This window comes from Oreochromis niloticus, linkage group LG1 (genome assembly GCF_001858045.2).
Source record: "Oreochromis niloticus isolate F11D_XX linkage group LG1, O_niloticus_UMD_NMBU, whole genome shotgun sequence".
NCBI lineage: Eukaryota > Metazoa > Chordata > Actinopteri > Cichliformes > Cichlidae > Oreochromis > Oreochromis niloticus.
In genome coordinates, this window is record NC_031965.2 from 15586513 (window position 1) to 15607650 (window position 21138).

A 21138-nucleotide genomic window follows, 5' to 3' on the forward strand; every position below is an offset into this window, starting at 1 on the left:
AGACCGAAGGCGATTGATTTTATATTTCTTCCATTTCTGTCCTTGGTTAAAAAATAAGCAATTCAAGTTGCTGCCATTAGCACTGTTGCCTCATAGCAAAAAGATCCTGGGTTTGAATCCAGTCTGGGGCTTTTGCACGCTGCCTCTCAGCCTATGATAGCTGTGATAGGTTCCAGTAACCTGCCAAAACCCAAAATTGGATAAGTGGAAGAAATTGGATGGTAGTCTTTGAATAATATCCTAATGATAATTTCACTGGATTAACAACTGCATGCTACACCCAATAAAAAACGAGTTCCTTCTGTTAAACCAGTTGACCTATCAAACATGCTAGAAAGGAAACTTGCTCTCTTCTGAGTCACTTTCATGTAACCTCCTAGGAAGGAGGTTACACCCCCCACTGTTCCACAAGAAGAGAATGGATTGGTTTGTTGGGGCCGATGTAGAAATTATGTAAGAAAGGCCGCATTTAACAGGATCGCTAGGTTCAAATGTCACTGCCACAAAGGTACAATGGTGAAAAGATGGAGGGTGGAGGGGGTCAGGTAGGCAAGAAGATAATGGCCAACAGCTGTGAATGAGGGTAGGAGGAGGAGGAGGGAGGCAGGTGGGAAATGAAAGGGGCAAAGCAATGGGGATGTTAATGTGGGAAAGAGGTTTGATACCTCTCAAGGAGCGAAAAGTATTCCTTCTGTTGCTAAAGGTTATCAGGTTGCAGTTTGAGAGAGGCCTGGTAAAGACAACGCAGAAACGACCAGTCTTGTATACGGTGTACATTTTGTATCAGTGTGTCACAAACAATACTTATATACATGTATGATAAAACCACTCGCCACATAGCTCTGCAGATGTCAGTCAGTCTTTCTAGTTAGCGTGGTAAACACTGTAATACCAGCGATGCAGCATTATCATGCTAGCATTTGTAAGAAAATGGTCACATGGCTAAACTGTGTGGAGATTCACACCCACAGGTAATATTACTGTTGCCTGGTAACACAGATATTTTGCTGTGAAGCAGCAGCGCTAACTAGCCAATAATAAGGCCACCGTCTCCTGATCCAGTGTAAAAGGAAATGCAATTAACTAAGCTGACTGTGCAAAAACAGGATCAAGCACAAACACTACTACTAGTGCTACTACTTCTCCAACACATTTTACTCCCACTGTAAACGCTTCCATGTAAGATACAGTTATGATGCAAGATTGTTTTGTAGGATGCTGAATAATTGAGATCATATCCAACCAGTCTGTCACAGAAAAACATGCGCGGCATCTGAAGCTTTAGATTTACTCTAATCACAGCACCAACAAGATTACATGGACTGTGTAGTTACATAAACATGAAAAAACAAGATGTAATCCAGGCCATCTCACCAGCTTTCAGTCTTTTTTTTTCTAACTGTATATGGAACAAAAGGGCATGTCACACTAACGTTTATGCTGGATCACCCACTCAGCATTTCTCGTGGCTTCATAAATATTACCATTCATATACCGAGCCTCCACTCACACCTTGAAAACTGTGCTTATACATTGCCTACTTCACCAAAGGCAATGTACAGCAAATGCTCATTAGTGATCTAATAGCTACAGGGTTTTCCTTTCCAGAAAATGATTAATAATCTACAGCATCAAGACCTGCACACATAATAACCATGCATTTATTGAAATTAATAACTGACAACAGCTTAAACCCAAGAACTGCTGCATTATACATGATTTCCCTGCAGGGCCAAGAAAAATATACTCGGTATGAAACGGCCTTAATTCTTCTACCAAAATATACGTTTATCTGATTGAAAATCAATCCCCTCTCATTTGGGCACCGTGTCATAGTCGGTCCCCTAGAACATTGTCAAGAGCTTCACTTTCAGTTCCTCCCTGGTGGATAGGTTTCCATATTACCAGCTGTTAATTATTCATCTATGCTTGCCTGGCGCCTCAGTTGGAAAATAAAGCAAACCCTTTGGACTAGTGATACAGAATAACACTGTGACCTTTCTGCTGAACCCTGGTGAATTGTCCATTTATCCCCCACTGCTGGTATGAGTGAAACTGGAGCAGAAGGTGGAGATTATTTCTTCATGTGCAAAACGTGTCTCCCACACTGCTCGAGTCCATAAACAGCCAGCAGAGTGTGCGCGGTGCTTGAAGAGCTAGGTACAGTCCCCTTTTGTAATGTGCAAAATGATATCTCTGCAGTGTGACCATCTCTATTACAGCAGGGAGAGATTGTCTTACCATTTGGATTTGCTTCACAGAACACAACAAATTAGCCTGAGCTGCTTGCTCTGGACTCGCAGAGGAGAAAATGTCAGAGGCAAGGTAAGCTGTAAGACAACAACTTGCAAATTTGCTAGGGTAGGTTTGAAAAAAATTACCAAGTCATCAAATAGCCCAAACTCAAGTTAACTTAGAAGCTCAGCTAAAATTAATTGACGGAGTAAAAATGAATCCAAGGACCCCGGAGAAGTTTACTTTCCAACTCTGCATTAGTTTATTCATTCATCATTAAAATTGAATAATTAAAAGCAAAACGCATTAAAACAGATCTGCTACATACTAATAATAACTGTTTATTCTGAAGCAGCCATTTAACAAATCTTCACAACATGTACAGTAGATATGTCCTTGACAAAATAAACAGGAGCTCATGTCAGTTGATTTTTTTTGTTTTGTGTTTTTTAATTTTATTTTTGCATGATGTGCGAGCCCTTTTAAAAGTCCTGTATGCCCAAGCCCATCGGGACACTTAAAAATTCAGGAAGCACTCTGGATTGTTGCAGAACGTGGAAGGATGAGGGACACGCACACTGATGGATGAAGGAAAAGAAAACAAAGTTATAATTTGTTTGGTTAATAGATTATGTGATATAACAAACGTTATTGTATTTGGAGAATCTCACAAAATAACTCATGAACACATCTTTTTTGGTCAACTTCAAAATAAACAGATGTTTTACAGCTGTGACTGAAACAGAAGTCTTGAATTTCCCATATCCATTACAAAGTTCAAGATTCCCACCACCACAAATAAAAGAAACGGATGGGAAATTCTCATTTCTTTTATATAAAACACATTCATGGTTTATGCTTAAACACCAGTGAAAAAAAAATACATGCTTGCTCATTTATTTATGGAACGCCAGGACTGCCATAATGAATTACTTAAATACACCATTAAATAATTAATTAAATGTGGCAATAATTAATTAAAATGGGAATTAATTAATTAAATAAATAGTTATGACACATGTAATTAATTAATTATTGACACATTTAATTAATTATTTATGTATTTCATATTTTAATTAATTATTGACACATTTAATTAATTAATTATTGACACATTTAATTAATTATTTATGTATTTCACATTTTAATTAATTATTGACACATTTAATTAATTATTTCATGATATATTTATTTATTTCATTTTGGCAGTCCTGGCGCCTGGCTCTCATCATGAATTAATTTTATCTGTCAGACTCACCCATCAAACTCACGGGGCGGGGTTAACGCTGCCCATGCAGCTTCTCTAACATTTGATTGGTTGCCGTGCAATGTAAGTCAAAACAGGTCGATCCTAGATAATCGATCGCTTCTGTAGACTTGAGGCAGCCAGGTATCCCAGAATGCGTTTCAAATCACAGGCAGCAATGGTGGTGGTGTAGTTTTAAAATACCCCGTTTTTCTGTCACCAACTACACTTTTAACAGTGTTTTAGCCGCGAATGTCGCGCCGTAATCTTCATGTCTGGTCAGGTTGTCAACATAGAACATGTTTGCAAAAGTGCTCAGATGTTTTCAGAGATTTCAGTAGCTCTGCTAACAGTCAGCATGCAGAGTGCACCGAGGGGGGTTACGTCAACCGGTTTGTTTACATATTCCACTCTCCGCGTTCCACATGTTGCATTCGCAGATTCTCATTTTCACCGAACGATCGTCTCTTTCCGCCTGGTCTTGTGTCTCTGTGCTTCTGTAACATAAAGAACGAGCTGACATGTTTCTCACGACACCAGCGATCAGCTCAGCAGGCCCTCAGTTTACCTGCATGCATCCTCCTCCTCACCTGTCAGCTGTTTAACACCTGCTGCTAATTCAAGAAACACGCCCACGTTACCTGGTGATAGTCACAGTTTAACTGGGCAGCCGGTGCTCGATATAACGCAATGTCAGCGCATTTTTCTGCACAACATAAGTAAATATAGTATTTTTCCCGAGCGCAGAGCTGCTGGAGCTTGTTTTCTTACAGAGCACTTTGTAGGCGAAGCCACTTTATCGGCAGCTGATGTCCAATTACCTGCACACAGCTTTGAAACCTCACCTGAGTTTTAGCTCTCAGTGGTTAAACGCTGGACTTAATTCACTCAGGTTTTGTCTGTCGGGTCACGTTTACTTCGCTGTTTTATTTACAACTGAGCAAATCGGTTTGGCTGAGGTTAAAGTTACGTTTCATAACTGCATAGTTTTACAGACGTTTAATGGTTCACTGGCACATGTGTTAGACTGAACTATTCGCTTTTCTTTATCTGGTGTGTTTCGGATTTAACAGTGAATTTTGAGATTAAACTGACTTTTAAAATGTTTTTATACAAAGAGGAAAGAGAAGGCGCATTTCCACCGAGAGGAGCAGAGTTTGCAACAGCGTGTTCATCATGAAGACTGCAACCTGGACAGAAATATTATATCATCTGTTTTTAATAGTTATTTAACTGTATTCTAAGCACCAGCTATGTTAGAATTTTTAGAGTTTACTTAACTAAAAATAAATGAGCTTAACATATAATTTGTGTGATTTCTCTCTCTCTCTCTCTCTCTCTCTCTCTCTCTTTTCTTTTTCGGTCATGTTATGTTTAACTGTAAAAGGTTTGTTACAAACTATGAAACACATCGTGCAGACTTCTGGATGTTAGAAGAAAACTAATACTGCTCATGAATGAGACTAAAGGCAGGAAGGTGTCCTTTAAAACTAAACATGTTAATAGGACCTCCCTATTTATATTGTAGTTTATGATATAGCACGTATATTTCAGTAATAGCCTACTTATTTCAGCAGCTCACATGGGCGTTATCTGTGATACTCCTTAACTATAATTTATCCAAGTTAATGTCAGTTAACCATTCAGACAGTTCTTTTGCAATGAAAAACATAAACACCCATGCTGCGTAATGTTTACATTATAGCTGCTTATGCAGTAACCATGGTAACCACGGACTCTGAGCGGCTGGATCGACGGAGGTCAGACAACAATTTTACATGTATGATCTTAAAACAGGACACAGCCAATATCCGTGCTGGCCTCATATCAAATGTGACCGCAGACTGAGTCTATGTTTGACGTTTGCTTTATATCTAATCTTCCTGTCAAACATTTAAACAGCAGCGAGTCTGCAGCTGAGGGAATACAAACTCAAACTGTCGGAACAGGTTCGATCGTGGATTCATTTGGTAATTTATTAAATGTATAACTGTTAGTCTAATCTGCTGCTGAGTCTCTTACGCTGATGAAAATGCAGATAACACAGATCACGAACTGTTCAACCAATCACTTTCATTCCACTTTGATCTGCGACAAACTGACGGTTCATCTCTGTTACAGTGTTTCGTTAGACTGCTATATTTTTGTGTTCTTTATGCTGTAGATTTTCACGTCTCTGGAATAGTTGGCAGTATTAAGGATGCTTTTCTGTAAAATCATATTGATATGACCCGTGACATATTCGTAGATGACAGTTAGATAGTCAGCTGGGAAACTCTGTGTTAACTCAGAGATCTGAAGATGTCATGGAGATGCTGATCTTGCTCCGTGGTGTACAGGTCCGTTTACCCTCATGATTAATATTCACAATAAAAATATTAGCCCAACATCATGAAGTCTGTATGTGTTTCATAGTGTCGAACCACCTTTGTACAGTTAAAGCCAGCAGCTACTACATGACGGAAACACCAACGTTATCTCTCTTCTGCGTTTATACGCAGGTCACGCTGATTACTGAACAGAAACCCAAAGATCAGCTGTTAATCGAATTTATTTGCTCTCCCTCCTCCTTAAACATGTTTTTAATGTTAGTTATAATTCAGAATTGGCGACTGAAACACGTAGGACACATACGAACATCAGGAAATAACACCCCGATAAATATAACCTCAGTAAAATAAGTCAGTGTCAGCGGGGGTTATTACAGCTGTGTACCGGGGCCTGCGCTTTGTCGGCGGTAATAACAGCTCGATTGCTTGCGAGGCGAGCGGGTCTATCCCACGCTTTGCCGTGAGACTGGCCAGACATCTCCGAAATCATCGAAGCACTTTTGCAAAGAGGCTGTATCTTGACAAACCGACCAGACATATGAAGATTAAACCACTACATTCTCGGCTAAAAAAATATTAAAACTGTTTTTGGTGACACACAAACAGGGTTTTTCAAAGTTCAGTTCTGCCGGTTGTTGTGGGCTAAAAACAATGGCCACCAGGCCAAAGCAATGGTTTTGAGTCGATCAGCGTTAACCCCACCCCCTGAGTTTGATGGGTGAGGCTGACAGATAAAATTATTTCATGGTGAGAGCCAGGCGCCAGGACTGCCAAAATGAAATAAATAAATATATCATGAAATAATTAATTAAATGTGTCAATAATTAATTAAAATGTGAAATACACAAATAATTAATTAAATGTGTCAATAATTAATTAATTAAATGTGTCAATAATTAATTAAAATGTGAAATACATAAATAATTAATTAAATGTGTCAATAATTAATTAATTACATGTGTCATAACTATGTATTTAATTAATTAATTCCCATTTTAATTAATTATTGCCACATTTAATTAATTATTTAATGGTGTATTTAAGTAATTCATTATGGCAGTCCTGGCGTTCCATATTTATTTACCTGCTCGTGTAAATGCAGAAACATCAATCTCGTGCCCTGGGCGGCTGGTAGTACTGCTGCGTGGGTCGCGTGCGTCTAGGCTGGCCATCTCCCCCGCGGCGAAACTCTAGTGAACTGTCATAGTAACCATCATCTTCCTCCTGCCATTGTACATTTGATATAGTTGTGATGTGTTACTGTGAGTAATCCACCTAGAACTCATTCATATTTTATCACCTTTCCTCACCTCACTTGATCGCAGTTTAATTAGAAGCTTTCATTTACTATGAACCAACAAGTTCTGAGTTTGATGGATGTTTTCCTTTTTTCTTACCATGACATCAGCATCAAGAGGTTTGATGTTATTCAGGAGGACCTCTTCACAATTTCCATAATCGCTAAATACAACCACAGCCGTGGAGCCAGACGGATGAACGGCATCTATTCTGGCATGGTAGAACTTCACACGCACAACCAGACAGAAAAAAAAGAAATCTCATTACTCTCAAATACAAACCTTTGAAAAACAAATCAAAGGCACTGTCAATACTGCCAAAACGAATCCGGCAGATTAATTTTTAGAATTTTAAATAACTTTAACTGTCAAACCAGCGCTCAGCCAAAGAAAAGGAAAACACCTTAAACATAGCAATTTTCAACAATCATCAACTATTGCTGTGTCATACATCTAGGGATGACGTACCTTGCTGTCTTCCCAGTAAAGTGCCAGGCACTCATCTCCAGGTTTCCACATTTGTTCAGAAATATGACCCCTTTCTGATCCTCGAGGACCTTGTCCTTTGCCTTGACCTCCCCTTCTTTTAGACCCCGGGTTATTAGCAGTGTTTTTCTTTGGGGGCGGCGGCTCCCTGTTGGGTGGAAAAGACGAGGTTTGTGGTTTGATCGGCCCAGTTCTTTTGTGTTCTATAACGCCGTTTTGGAAATGAGAAGGATCTCCTGTTGGTATATAAGAACTTTGTGATGACCCCACTTCGGAGCCTCCTCCCTTTGAGTTAAAGTTTGCTGGCCCACTATCCCTTTGTCGCTCAGGGTGATCCGAGTTTGCCCTCTCCATCTTCCCCTTCCTCCTGCTGTTGTTGAAGTCTTCATTTCTGTCTACACGTTTATTTCCTTTTCCGTTCGCTTCACTTCCTGCTGAATTGCTCAATTTCGATGTGGGTGCCCCTCTTCTATGAGACGGCGCTGACATATTCCCACCACCATCTCCATTTCTGGACCGTTGGTTGTAAGATCCACTAAACTCCACCTGCTGCTGAGGGTCTTTTGAATGAGTGGAAACAGACACGAAGGAAGAAGGAAAAATCTGCTCGTCACGCATCTCTTTCTTGTCACTTTGCGATCTATCGGACATCCCTCGTGACCACCTCTCCTGGCCCTTCCACTGCTGGGCTTGGCCTGACGTTTGGGGGGTTGTACAATTAGAGAGAGGCTCCTGGCCAGGTTTGGGAAAATCAGTGTCCCTGTGAAAGCGAGGTGGTCTGTCATTCCTTTGTTGCCTATGATCATTATGCGAGGAGAACTTGGTCTGAGGTGCGTCTTTGGTGTGATAGTCTGAGTTGTGGAAATTTCCTTTGTTTTCGTGATGTCTCTGTGGAGCCTGGCTCTTTGGCTCTGATAAAAGCAAACAAGAAAAGATCAGATTTATTAAGAAGTATGGCAAAACAATAATGGGACAAATAGTGGAAGGAATACTAACAAGTGCTTGGTTGGTACTTCAGTCCAGTGCTGATTTCTTGTTGTCAGAAACATGTCTTAGTTTTTCTGAACTCACAACAGCCATCTGTCTCAGTCTAATCAAGCCTCAGTTAGAAGTAAGTAGATTCCTCCTAAAGAACTGGCTTCAAAAGGTGCTAAAAACATCAGCCATACTTTTTCTTTGAATTGTGTGCTCTCCCAGAGGCCCTCCCATAAGTCATCACTACACAGGAACTGGGTTGGAAGTTGCACACATCTATGTCCCTTACATTTTCCCTCTCTCTTTTCCAAAATGATTAAAAAGGAAAAAATACACTATTCCACAGCTTGGAATATAACCCACCATCAATGGAGAAAACACCCATTTTGGACTCCAGAAAGTCAAACAATGTGCTCGGTCCAGATGGTCTTCCTCCTGCTCCCTCTTGATCATCTTCATTTCTGGACCTGCCTCTTCCCTTTCCTCTGCCTGAAGAAATCCAGGGAAAAAAAAAACAAAAAACATTATTTTGACAAAGATTAAATCGATCGGTTTGAATGTATACACTTTCTGGTCTCCTGCATCTACATAAAGTATGTGACTTTATCTGCATTAGCCTGCACGTGAGAACTCGACTGAATTTACTTTTAATCAGCTTGTGTGGTACATTTAAAATAGCTTTAGAGTAAACTGTACCAGTAGCTGGTTTGAAAAAAAAATCTAAGTAATTCAGTGTGACTGGGCAAGTTTCAAGTTACAACAGGTTGATTTTCACTAATGAAACAGACACAAAGCAATGACTGCACCTAAAACTGAATATCCATCTAAAAGTTTAAGGTGCGCTTGTGAAAACAGCAATAAAGTGTGTGCCTGCAATTTCTGGTAAATGAACTAAAACAAGCAAAAAAAAAAAAACCCTGCCACAAAGGACCTTTAACTAGGCTGCCGGTGATTTTCATTGCATTTAAAGAATCTCCACATCACTCCTCCAACCTCAATCTGGCTCTGCTTACTCTGTAGACATATAAATTGTTATGCGGCCAAAGTGGGCAGAAGGTGCATCTGGGGCTGTGTGTGTTTATGTGTGTGTTTGTGTGTATACCTCTGGGTTGTGGCTTGTTAGACTCTGCAGCCGCAGGGCCAGGTCTGCTACCAGAAGATCCAGTCAGTAGGCTGTTCAGTGCCACTTCAAGGTTGTTATTATTGTCCATCAGAGCCTGTCGAGCAGCCTCTCTGTTAAAGCCCATCTCCATGATGTGCCTCAGAGCGCGTTCGTCAACCTACCCAACAAATGAAAGGAAATATATTTGTTCTATGGAAACCATAGAGGAAGATTACATGCATATGATGATTATAAGTACAATTACGAGGTTATAAATGCAGAAGCAGAAGTTTAGTGTGACAGCACCCAGGAGCTCCCTTTTAAGTTCTGTTGTACCTGCGAGAGCCTGTTGGTGTTGGAAACAATTGCAAACACTACTCCCTCGTCAAACACTACAATTTTACGTTCTGTCCTATTAATGTCTTTAACCCAAACCCTTCAGACTAGAGAAACTGGCAGGACACAACACAAAGCAAGACAAATGGACTGCCACTTGATTGGAAAACCTCACCAGGGCTCCAATCCATTTACATCTCCACAATATTATAGCTGATGCCTCACCCAATCTCTGAACCATGAAATAAGACTTCAATCCAGACTAAAGAACCCACAGAAGAACACAGAGCAAGTTTGAGCCTTTAAATTGCTTTGTTACATTGAATTGGGATTTCAGTAATGTGAGGTAAAGCCATTATTTCAACAACTTTTTTTTTTTTGGTTTTGGATTATAGTTTGTGTTCTCACCAGCTCTCTGTAGTTTCCATCTTGTCTGCTTTCTGTTCTTTCAGCCCGGTCCTCCCGTCTCCTCTGCTGGTAAGGCTCTCGGCTCCGGGAGGAGGAGGCAGCATTGGATAAATTGCCGCCTGCATTTCCTCCACCGCCAAACGTGCGGGGGCCCTGACAAGGAAACAACATTAGGATCAATAGAGCTGCAGGGTTGGACAAAGAGAAAAATACAATAAAAGAAACAGAACTCTGCAAATGACAACGCAATTATGATTTTTAATTTGAAAAGTTACACAACTGTCAAAGGCAATTAAGGTTGAGGTGAATGCCGATAAAGAGCGTATATTTTTAAATTGAGGCCAAATTAAGTCACTTGTGCAGGAGGTGCAATCGATAAAGCAGCAAATTTTGCCAGCATGGCAAAAACACTGGTCCCGAAAATTAACAACTGAAAAGCTAACAAGTGATAAAGGTTTGGATACCTCTTTGGTCTTGGCCACCTCAGCAATAGCCGCAGTCCGCTGCTTTTCAAACTCATCGTTCTCATCAGTGCTTTTGACCACAGAGTGCGTCTGCAGGGTCTTCCTCTGGTCCAATTCTCGGCTATCCACTTCATCCTTCCTTGCACACTTCTACAGGGAGAGCGAGAACAAGGCTGCAGAGATCATCACTCGTGTACGCTTTCTTAAGTACAGAAATTAGTGCGCTTGACAGTTTGCACATTTCATGGACTCAAACTAGAACTCTGATGAATTCATCTGGTGTTTCTCAAACTTGACTGTGAACTGTATTTAATTTCAAAACAATTACCGATGGTGGCTCAGTGCCAATGAGATGGAACTCATCACTTCCTGCAGCTGTTCCTCGACTGCACCAAGTGATGATTTAGTCACATGGGCCAGCAAATGACCGGAGCAATGACATTTACTTTTGACAAGGTTCAGCCACTCTTAGTTTCAATAAACATCAAACCCTGCGACTATTTGTGGGTATCTAATATAACAGGTTGTATTAAAAATGATATTCGTCATAGTAACAAGATTATGTTTGAAGGCCTGGATTTCTGTCTTGAGTGTGCACTTATTTAGAGTGAAAATTAAGTAGCCTGTGCAATTATTAGTTATCGCTCACATAATAATTCACCTTCCAGTGAGGACAGTTTACTATTTTTAAGTTCAGTAAAATTCTGTTCTGGTTTGTAGACTAGGAAGGCAAGTCAAAGAAGAGGCACAAAAACAAAAGGATTTGAGAACGACTAGCAGACAAAAGGAAATCTATCTGCATTAATATCATTAGGATCATCATGTAAGTAAAACTGTTTTGAACTCAGAGCTTGAGGTAAAAAGACAAAAAGTCTACCGTCTAATGCCATGTAAACTAAATTCTTTTGACTGGAAAATGTCTGGTAAAAACACACCACAACTACACTTTCAAAAACATTCCTGCTGTGAAGCATGATGGTAGAAGCTCCGTGCTGTGAGAGCGCCTCTGAGTAGCAGGAACCGGGATAAGTAAAACTGACTCACTGACAGAACATAGATCCAAGCAAAGCGCAGGCACACACATTTGCTTTCCAGCGCCAAATACCTTGGAACAGAGCAATCTAAAGCGACCCAAAGCAGACTTACTCAACACTAAGTCCTGGAATGACCCCGCATTAGAAAATACAGTTACGCGGAAGATCTAGAGGCTGTTAAATAAGTCCCAAATGCCCCCCTGTCATAAAACTTTACAAAGCTTGAGCAAATCTGGAATGAAAACCCCAAAATCCAAGTGTCAAGCTGATACCAATGCATTCACTTGGAAGCTGTGATCCTAGCCGAGACTCAGACTCAGTCTTTTTTAAAACTTTAAGTATTCTGTGTATAGTAATAATAGTTTTTAAAAAAAAGAAAGAAAAACGTTAGTAAATAAAGCATCTAATTATTAGTGGTTACCTTGACGATCTGCTTATCATGTTCACAACGCTTAATCTCAGCTGCCCTTTTACATCAATTACTAGAGCTTTTTATTTTAACAAAAATGCAACATTTACGCCTCATGTTGCTGGCGGGAGATAACCTGTCACAGGACAGTTTGATTTTTAATTCTGCTTTATTACACACACAGCGATCAAGCGTTTTAAAGATTCATGAAGGCGTAATTGTTCCAAAAGATCAGAGAGAACATTGCCAAGATAGGGACACTCTTGGCGCCAGATCTGTGTTTAGTTCCTTGCATACATTTATGAGGTTACTGCTATTCACTACTGCCTGGCTTCCATTAAATCACTGTTGAAATATCATTTCATATTAATGTTCCTGTCTGTATTAATTTTGTTCAATTTTTATGTTATTCTTTCTGTTTTTTGTTCTTCTTAGAAACATTTTTTTTAAATATAATTTTGGATGTTTTGCTTTTTAAGTGAACTATGAAACGTTCTTCCTCACCTGACCAAATGGCACGAAGGGAGGAGGTCCGCCTTCTGCTCCAATGTTACTCCTGCTGTGTTTGGCCAGACTCTGCAGGATGAAGGATAAAGGTACCCCTTTTTTTTTTTTTTAAATACAAAACTCAGATAAATACAACCTCAGCAACAGCTAATGATGGAGTAGCAGTGGCCTTTATTACACATTTAAAATGATTACTAAAATATGACTTTTATCTTTTTAGCCAGAGTGGCTGATCCGTCATTAAAATATTGACCCTCACCCTTTGTAGTTCCCACTTCTCCACCATGTGATAAACCTCTCCTCCAAGGACAGAGATTTTTGAATCGTCAAGCAGCAAAAGACCATTTTTAACCTGGACTGTACCAAGAAGCTTCACCTTAGTTCCTGGTGGGGTGTTAAAACTGAAAAACAAAATAAAAAAAAAATCATAATAATGAATACATAATATTAAGACTGAAACACAGTATGAATTAAAGGCTATTTCTATATATTTCTCTTTAAAAAGCTATTAAATTTTAAATATATTTGTGGGTTTAACGCATTATAACTGCATATACCATGCCTCACACCCTATTCCGTTACCCATGCCACTTTATAAATGACATGGAGCGCTGCCAGCAGATGGGTGGCAAGGCTAGGAGAGACTATTAATAATCCCAGCTGCTCACCCATCCTCATGGTAAATTAAAAGCCCCTCTATCTCATCAGGCCTGATAAGGCCTCTGCCTCTCTCATTAGGAAAGCACAGGGACTTAGAGGGATTTCCAGCTACTGATGCCGGATGCCAAAGCAACAATTAGGGATTTCACTCCAAACCTCTGGGATAGATGCTTCTGCTGCTATCATGATAGAAGTTCACATGATAGCAGCAAATACAGGAATAAGACGGCAGTCATCCTTGATTCAATCACATACAAACGCACTATTCACCCTCAGTGTCGCTACTTAATTGTCATCTCTCTGTACTACATCACTGTCTCACACACTGAACAGTCCTGTAATCCAGCTCATCCTTCTTTGCCTCTCACTTATGGCCTCACGCACACTAAAGCGGACACTTTCATAAGAAACACTAACCGGCGCTGTTGCTAGCCAGTGTGTGTGTGCCGCTCATAAAGGGGGGATTTGTTCTGTTCTCTCCTCTCTTCCCATCAGGAAGTCAAGGCCCACATTCTGGCCACTCCACCTGTACAGACTGGCTAGTCACCATGGCAGCAGTCACCAAGGCCACGGTAGCTTGGATGGAGATGTAATTAAGGCTAAGAATTGTTAGATCAGCTGCCACGGCGAGGAAATTGCAGATAAAGGGAAAATTCAGACATGTGGTGGGGTGAGAATGTTGACAGGGAGGTGAAGGAGCAGGATGTGTGCAGAATGTGTTTGGAAAATATGAGAAACCAGCTGAATGCCCCCGATTTGCATCTATGCAGCTAACAGAAAGGCAGCTTTTGCATTATCCATTTCTAAATATGAGACAAATAAAAAAAATTTAGGACTTTTTTAACCATTTATACCGCTTTCACAGATATTTACATTACACTATAGCCTGTTATTTTTAAATGCAACAAAACTGTAATACCTGATCTTAGACAGATGTTTGAACTCCAGTCCAACACAGGTGGTGTGCCCATCTGTCATTTGCAGGCGCAGCATTCGCGGCGCGCCCTGGGACTCCTCGTGGTCTTTAGGAGCTGAGATGTTTCTCACCTTCTGCACCTGGAGGACACATGGACCCTCCAACTGGCCATGTGCAAAAGACATCACAATAAATAAATAAACAAAAAAGAGGTGGCTTGAAAGGCAAATCTGCATGTGCGGAGGAGGATTACAGCGAAATACTGAAAAACCCTTTAGGAGTTTTCAGTATGTATTGAGGATTACTCCAATTTTTAAGGCAAAAAAAATAAAAAAAAACAATACCTCTTTCCCTGTGGCATACTTAAGTCAGCACAGGTTTATTTATTCCTCAAAATAGCCTCAAGGCTTACATTTAGAGCTACAGCGACCACTGTTGTTGAACGCTTTTGTAAGGACTCTTCGCACAAAGTATGATTTCTACACCTGGGAAAAGATATGTGTAAATCCTATCTACATTCAATACTACATACAAAAAGTGTATAGTGCAATACAGCGCAATTTATGCATTATATGTACAAGGCAGAGTGCATTACCAGGGTATAATGGGGTGTATCATATTCGGAGTCTGAAGGGAAGAGGAGGTAAATGCACATAAAATTACATGTTTTGATATTTGGGTTTTTTTCCCCCCTCCATTTGCTCGATTTTACTTTCATGGGCAAAGAAGTGGTTTCTTGCCCTACATTTGTTAGTGTGCTAGGGACATCTAGTGGCAATAATGAAAACTGCAGTTCTACAGTTTCCTTTCAACAGTGGCTGCAGCTCATCATTTGTAATTGAGTTTCATATATAAAGCGCTGACATAGAGGTGTAGCAATATGTATGCCACTCACCTTCTCAGTTCTTCCACTGTTGATATCAGATGGTAGATATTTTCGCCCAACAGTTCTAAGATCAGTCTGCGAAACAAAAGCTGCTTTATTAGAAGTTAATAATATAACTTTTATATAACTAATATGAATATATTATCATATATTCATATAATGAAACAATGCACATGTGAAACAAAAACAACAAAACACATTTTTAACTATTCAATCAGATGTAATCTTACTTTTTGTAGTGTCACTCCACATGGTGGAGAGAGTGCAACTGTTCACCTGTGCACTATCGCAGTACAACAGTAAAACCAGTATATGCGCCAATGTATGGAGTAATTTTGATATACAAGTATTAGGATTGGAGCTCACTGCTTTTTAAATCCAATCACCACTTTATTTAACCTAGATCTTTAACAGAATTGTATTTTTTAAAGAGGATTTTATTTTTCCTCCAAGCCATAAGAGATCAACATTAAAACTACAAATGTGTCTGCCTCCCAAACCAATTTTACAACCCCTTTTTAACCGCAGAAAATATGTCTGAACAAAAAAAGCACTCCAGGTAAAACCAAAAAAAGCAGCAAGAGTAGCAAAATATCTCTCTAATTAAGATACAATTAAATGCACTGTTTTGCTAGCAAATCATCAGTGGCTCCAATTTATTTTTATGCCTAGTCTGACAATGTTAATAACTTTAAGCCCCTACAAGTACCGCTCTAAATTTACTACAAGCTGATTAAACCAGGCATGCAGTAATATCTAAAAGTACAGCGTGAGACCTTTCAGCAGCACTCCATGCTAAATCTTAAAGGTCAGTGTTTCTGCAGTAAATGCACTGACTGCGCGTTCTCGACTCGTCCGCTACTGCAGGTCAGGTCTGTAGCATCTGTCATTCTAGGAGAAGAACCCTATATGAATGTTTATGGTTGCTCTTTAACCATTTACATTTTGTTTAGCTGCTTATCGAATGAAAAAAGCCTTTAATTCTTTTTTTTAAATACACAATTATAATTAACAGATAATTCAAATACCCACATTCATTCCATGCTATTAAAATGAATAGATTCCTGGTTTCATGATGATTGATGATATAATTTGAGAGGGCAGTCATTGAGTGATCGAAGAGGGAAAAGGATGAGTTATTTCTGGCTCAGAAAGGTGCCTTTTAGGGATGAATAGAATAGCATGAGTGAATGGTTCTGCATAGAGTAACTACAACAAGTTTACTTAGATTCACTTGTTTGGCAGATATTTATGCATTTCTGTTATTAAGTTTGATAAACTAGTAGTATCTAACAAAAACTAGTAGTGTCTAACCAAACTGGTTAAAAAAAAATACCAAATTTTAGTACAATGATGGTGATTTTCCTTAAACTCTAAAACTCAAGGCAAGGTGTTACACTGTAAAAACATTCTGTATATGTGTTTGTGTTGCACTTACATCAAGTGCAATACGAATTATGTCACTATGTGTTATTTTCTCAGCGGATCCTTTCAGTTCTGCTATGCCTTCATCACTGAGGTACCTGCAAGATGAAAAACAAGCAGAGAATACAAGTGAAGCTGGGAAAGGCTTCAGACAGTCTCATTTCAACATGTTTAAACACACTGTTATTACAATCAACTAAAACTTATCTAAAAACAGAGACAAATACTTGACTGAAAAAATAAAAACTGAATTTTAGCGGACATTTTTCTCTTAAAAAAGACTGATATTAAAAATAAAATGCAAATGGGAATGTCTTTGGTTTCAATCTTCTTCTTTTTTTTTTAGTTTGGTCAAATTTACAACACGCATGTGGAGGTACTGCTGTATTTATTTATTTACTGTGATGTCAAGCACCTCAGTTACTTTCCATAGTGCATTTTCTTGTTTCAGTTTAGTTTGTGTTGTCTGCAAATGTTTGGCTTTAGATCTGTTTTTATTAGTTTCAGTGTTCCATAAGTTTGTTATTATATGGACGGCATATGTCAGAGGCAAGGTTTAGGAAAATCAGTACAGGTATTACTACTAAAAACAACTTTTTGAAAGCAACTGTGTCACAGACTTGTAGACACCCAGTGTCTCAATAAAACCATTCATCAAAACCTCATCATCGAGATTGCACTAAGATTTTTTACCAAACTAACAGATATTAAAGCTAACAATATTTCCTCTGTATTTTTATTTATTTTAATTTTTCAAGTTCTCAAATGATTTCAGTTAGTTTAATTTTTAAGTCTTTGTTTACATCTTTATTTTACATAACTAAATTGGGGTTTTTTGCATCTAGTTTTAGTTTTTAGTTTAGTAAACTATAATCACGTTAGTGCTGACCCCTTGTGACAAGGGAGCAGCTCAAAGTAATTTTACTGTAAGATATAAACAACACACAATCTAAACATCTACTCTATTGCAGTTAATTTATAGTTCAATATCACAGAAGTTTATAAACTGCTTGCTTCAAGACTGTTTTACAATTCACGCAGTTTAGTTACAGCAATAAACTGATTCAGATAACGAACTCACCTCCTTCCCAAAACTAAACTGAATATATGGGAAGAAACATCAGAAGAAATCTGTTTTGTTTTTATCATGTAGAGTTACGTTCACATGGTCCTTGATCTGATCAGATTCTGTGCATGACAACAAACGTAAACAAACTCGGGACCACTTTTAAATGAGTTTATCTGTACATTATGGGCAGAGCAGTTATTATTCATCTCTGGTAAATACATATAAGACTCTAGAAGAGATATCAATTAAGTAAGAGCAAAACCTGAAGCAGTAAGTGTTTAGAAGCTGCATGTGGGTGAATGCTAGCACTCATATCTAGCTGCTGTAAACTCTTGCTGGGAGTTTTAAAAGCATTGCATGTTTTAACTATATTAACTTTAATAAGAGCCTCAGATTTATTTGATTGGCCCTGCATATGACGTTATCACTATGTTTGTTCATGCAAAATGCAGCGCCACACTACGCTGTAATAATTGCATGCTATGTGTTGCATAGCTAGCGTCATTTATCTCGCTAGTTTGCTAGCCAGCCTCCAGTACAACTAATTACGTTGCAAAAACACACAGAAATCCAAAGTGTTCAGGTAAACTTTGTACTTTAATTTTAAGTTATAAGTACGCTAAATAGTTAGAAAACATCAAAGAGTAGTAGTAGTGGTAGTGGTAGTTGTATTAGTAGTACTAGCTAGCTCTTTGAAATTAGCTCACATGCTACCTACCAGCCCTCTTTGGTCAGGGAATCTGTCAAATCGGTCATTGTGCTTCCAAACTGCTGATGGAGCAATAAGGACACCAAAAGTTTTAAAGTGGGTACACTTGAATAACAGCTATCTCGTCCTGTAATTCATATTCTGCTCCAGACAAAGCTCGCTAATATCAGTACTGAACGACTCTACGGTACATACGTCACACAATGACACTGTACAAGTACGGAGTGCCGCGAGGGTCCAAATAGCTTTTATATATTTTTTTTTTTCATATGATAAAGCAAAATCTATTTGTCATCCAGTTTAAATGACATCCGTTTCTTATAGATAATTTAAACTATTTTTAGAAGAAGTATGACAAACAATATAGACTCTAAGACATGGGAATTTGCATATTAATGATCAAGGAACTGACCTCCCAGCCCATTGTTCCTTCAGTGGTGCTAGTTTCAGTTATTATGCAAATGTGGTTAAGATGGTTAAGATAATCTCCTGACGTTTAAACTGAGCATCACAATATTAAAGTGACTTTGGCACCAGCAAAAAATAATAAATATAAAAAACAACTAAATAAAATAGAAACTAACCAGTGAGCAGCAGTTCTTTGGGTAAATACGTTTTGTTGATGCCAGAGGTCAGAGGAGAAAGACTCGACAGCTTTAAGCTGAAACATTAATTAAAATAACCACTCATTACAACTGACTTATGCAGAAGAGGACCTCTCACTGCGTAACACATCACTCCTGTCAGCTAAGAACAGCAAACTGAGGCTACAGTTTACACAGGGTTACCAAAACAGAAGAAACACCAGAAAACTAGAAGAAGAAAAAAACATTGCTTGGTCTGATGAGTCTTGATTTTTGTCTGTGAGAAGGTTCTTAGTCATTCAGGTCATAGTAATCTAAGGAAAGAAAAGCATTTGGAGTTCTTTAAGTTTCTTGTAGAGGTGAAACATTTTAGACATTCATATTTTGGACAGAGAAGATAGTTTGAAAGAAGCCATCTATGTCTACTGTGAACGACCATCTTTGAGCAGAGGGCGTGGCTTACGACACAAACTGTCTGCCACCTATAATCCAGTTTTGAGATCCCTTCTCAGACGCCTTAACGCCCACTCACATCTTAGGTCATTTGATCTCAGTAAGTCACATGATAGGGTGGGGCAAGGTCTCACAGTGGGTGATAGTGACCCATTATGACACCCATAATGGGTGTCTAACACCACATCCTACCTGAGTGTTGTTGCCTATCATGTCCATCCCTTTACTACCACAATGTACACATGTTACTCGAGCAATGTATAATGAATGAAGTGGCCAGTGAGCGTATGCAGATATAAATGTAATTTTAAATATGACTTTATATCCAATAATTTTGGGGTTAGTGAACACAACCATGGGAGAAGGAATAGGTGGAGCTGCTTACAACGTTCCTGGACAGTGCTGAGTTAACTGTGTGTGTATGTGTGTCTGTATGCGCGCATGTGTGTGTGTAGGTGGAATAAGGCTGTTTCACATGTGGAGCTTTGATGATTTTTTTCTATACAGTACTTCAAATTATTGTCTTTTGTTTCTATACCAAAGCTAGTATTTTGCACTAAGACTTTGCAGGTCGGACAGCAGAATTTGTCTGCAGAGCAGTCAAATGTTTAATTCTATACTTTTATACTTTTATACTTTTATAGAAATGTTACTTATCTAGGAAGCCATTTTAACCACTTTTAGTGTGTCCACTAAAAGTGTCTTGGTCTAAACTTTACACACCTAAAACCTTAACATGACAAATTACAAAAAACCACCCATTGCCAGACCTGGCATCAGTAACAAATTCACATTGCACATTGGAATATGCTGTAGCTTATATCTCCTTAATATACAGAAATGCCATCCCAGAAATGATGGGTTGGCTTGAACACTGTCTCAGAAAGTTCTGTTTATGTTGTTTTGACTTTTTTTTTTTTATCCAGTTGTTGTTCAGAATAAGGGAACAACTGGGTTTACTGACACAAAATGATCTTTCTCCTTTTTTTTATACAAATCTCAGAGTAATACTGGAGTCACACAGCAAGCATGCATCAGCTGTTCCTGGATGCAGCCGACTACTGCTGTTACAGGTATGATGAAAGGGACTCAGACTCAGCCATACACTAAACAACCATGCAGTAAAACCACATGATGAAGAAAAGTGGCCTCTTCATATGATGTTCAAGCTGTGAGCAGTACTTTGTGGGAATATTAATAAGGTCTCAGTGGGTCCGATATGACATTTTGTAAGAAATAAGATACGATGTGGCCGCAAATTACTTTGAACAGGAAGGATCATCACCAGCAGATTTCTTACATTAAATTAATTGGTACTGCATTACACGTTTTTGGAATTTTTATGTCTGAAAATAAAAATCACGTATTATCTAAATAAGTGCAGACCATTTAAAAATATTTTTAAAGATGACATTTGATACTAAATCATTGCACACCCCATTAATCAAAAAATGCTTTTAATTACTAATAATTATTGCTTGTTATTATACTTTTTAAGCTAGGAAAGATATGTGAGTAAGTCCTTCATTAAAAATCTTCAGGCTATAGAGAAATATGAATGTCAAGAAAATAGTCTGTATTGTAAAATTACCTAACAGATAAATTA

General features: G+C 38.7%; 1 protein-coding gene across 1 annotated transcript; it reads right to left on the reverse strand.

Annotated features, from left to right (window-relative positions):
* Positions 1-2473: 2473 nt before the first annotated feature.
* Positions 2474-18711, reverse strand: tdrd3 (tudor domain containing 3). Its single transcript, XM_005466859.2, has 14 exons — positions 18505-18711; positions 16731-16815; positions 15302-15367; positions 14410-14570; positions 13090-13231; positions 12828-12899; positions 10881-11030; positions 10417-10569; positions 9673-9850; positions 8934-9059; positions 7578-8506; positions 7209-7334; positions 6896-7035; positions 2474-2813 (listed from the first exon to the last, which is right to left on the reverse strand). Exons 1-13 carry the CDS (start codon positions 18540-18542, stop codon positions 6919-6921), a joined length of 2343 nt encoding a protein of 780 aa, XP_005466916.1. The 5' UTR covers positions 18543-18711; the 3' UTR covers positions 2474-2813; positions 6896-6918.
* Between the last annotated feature and the right edge of the window lie 2427 nt (positions 18712-21138).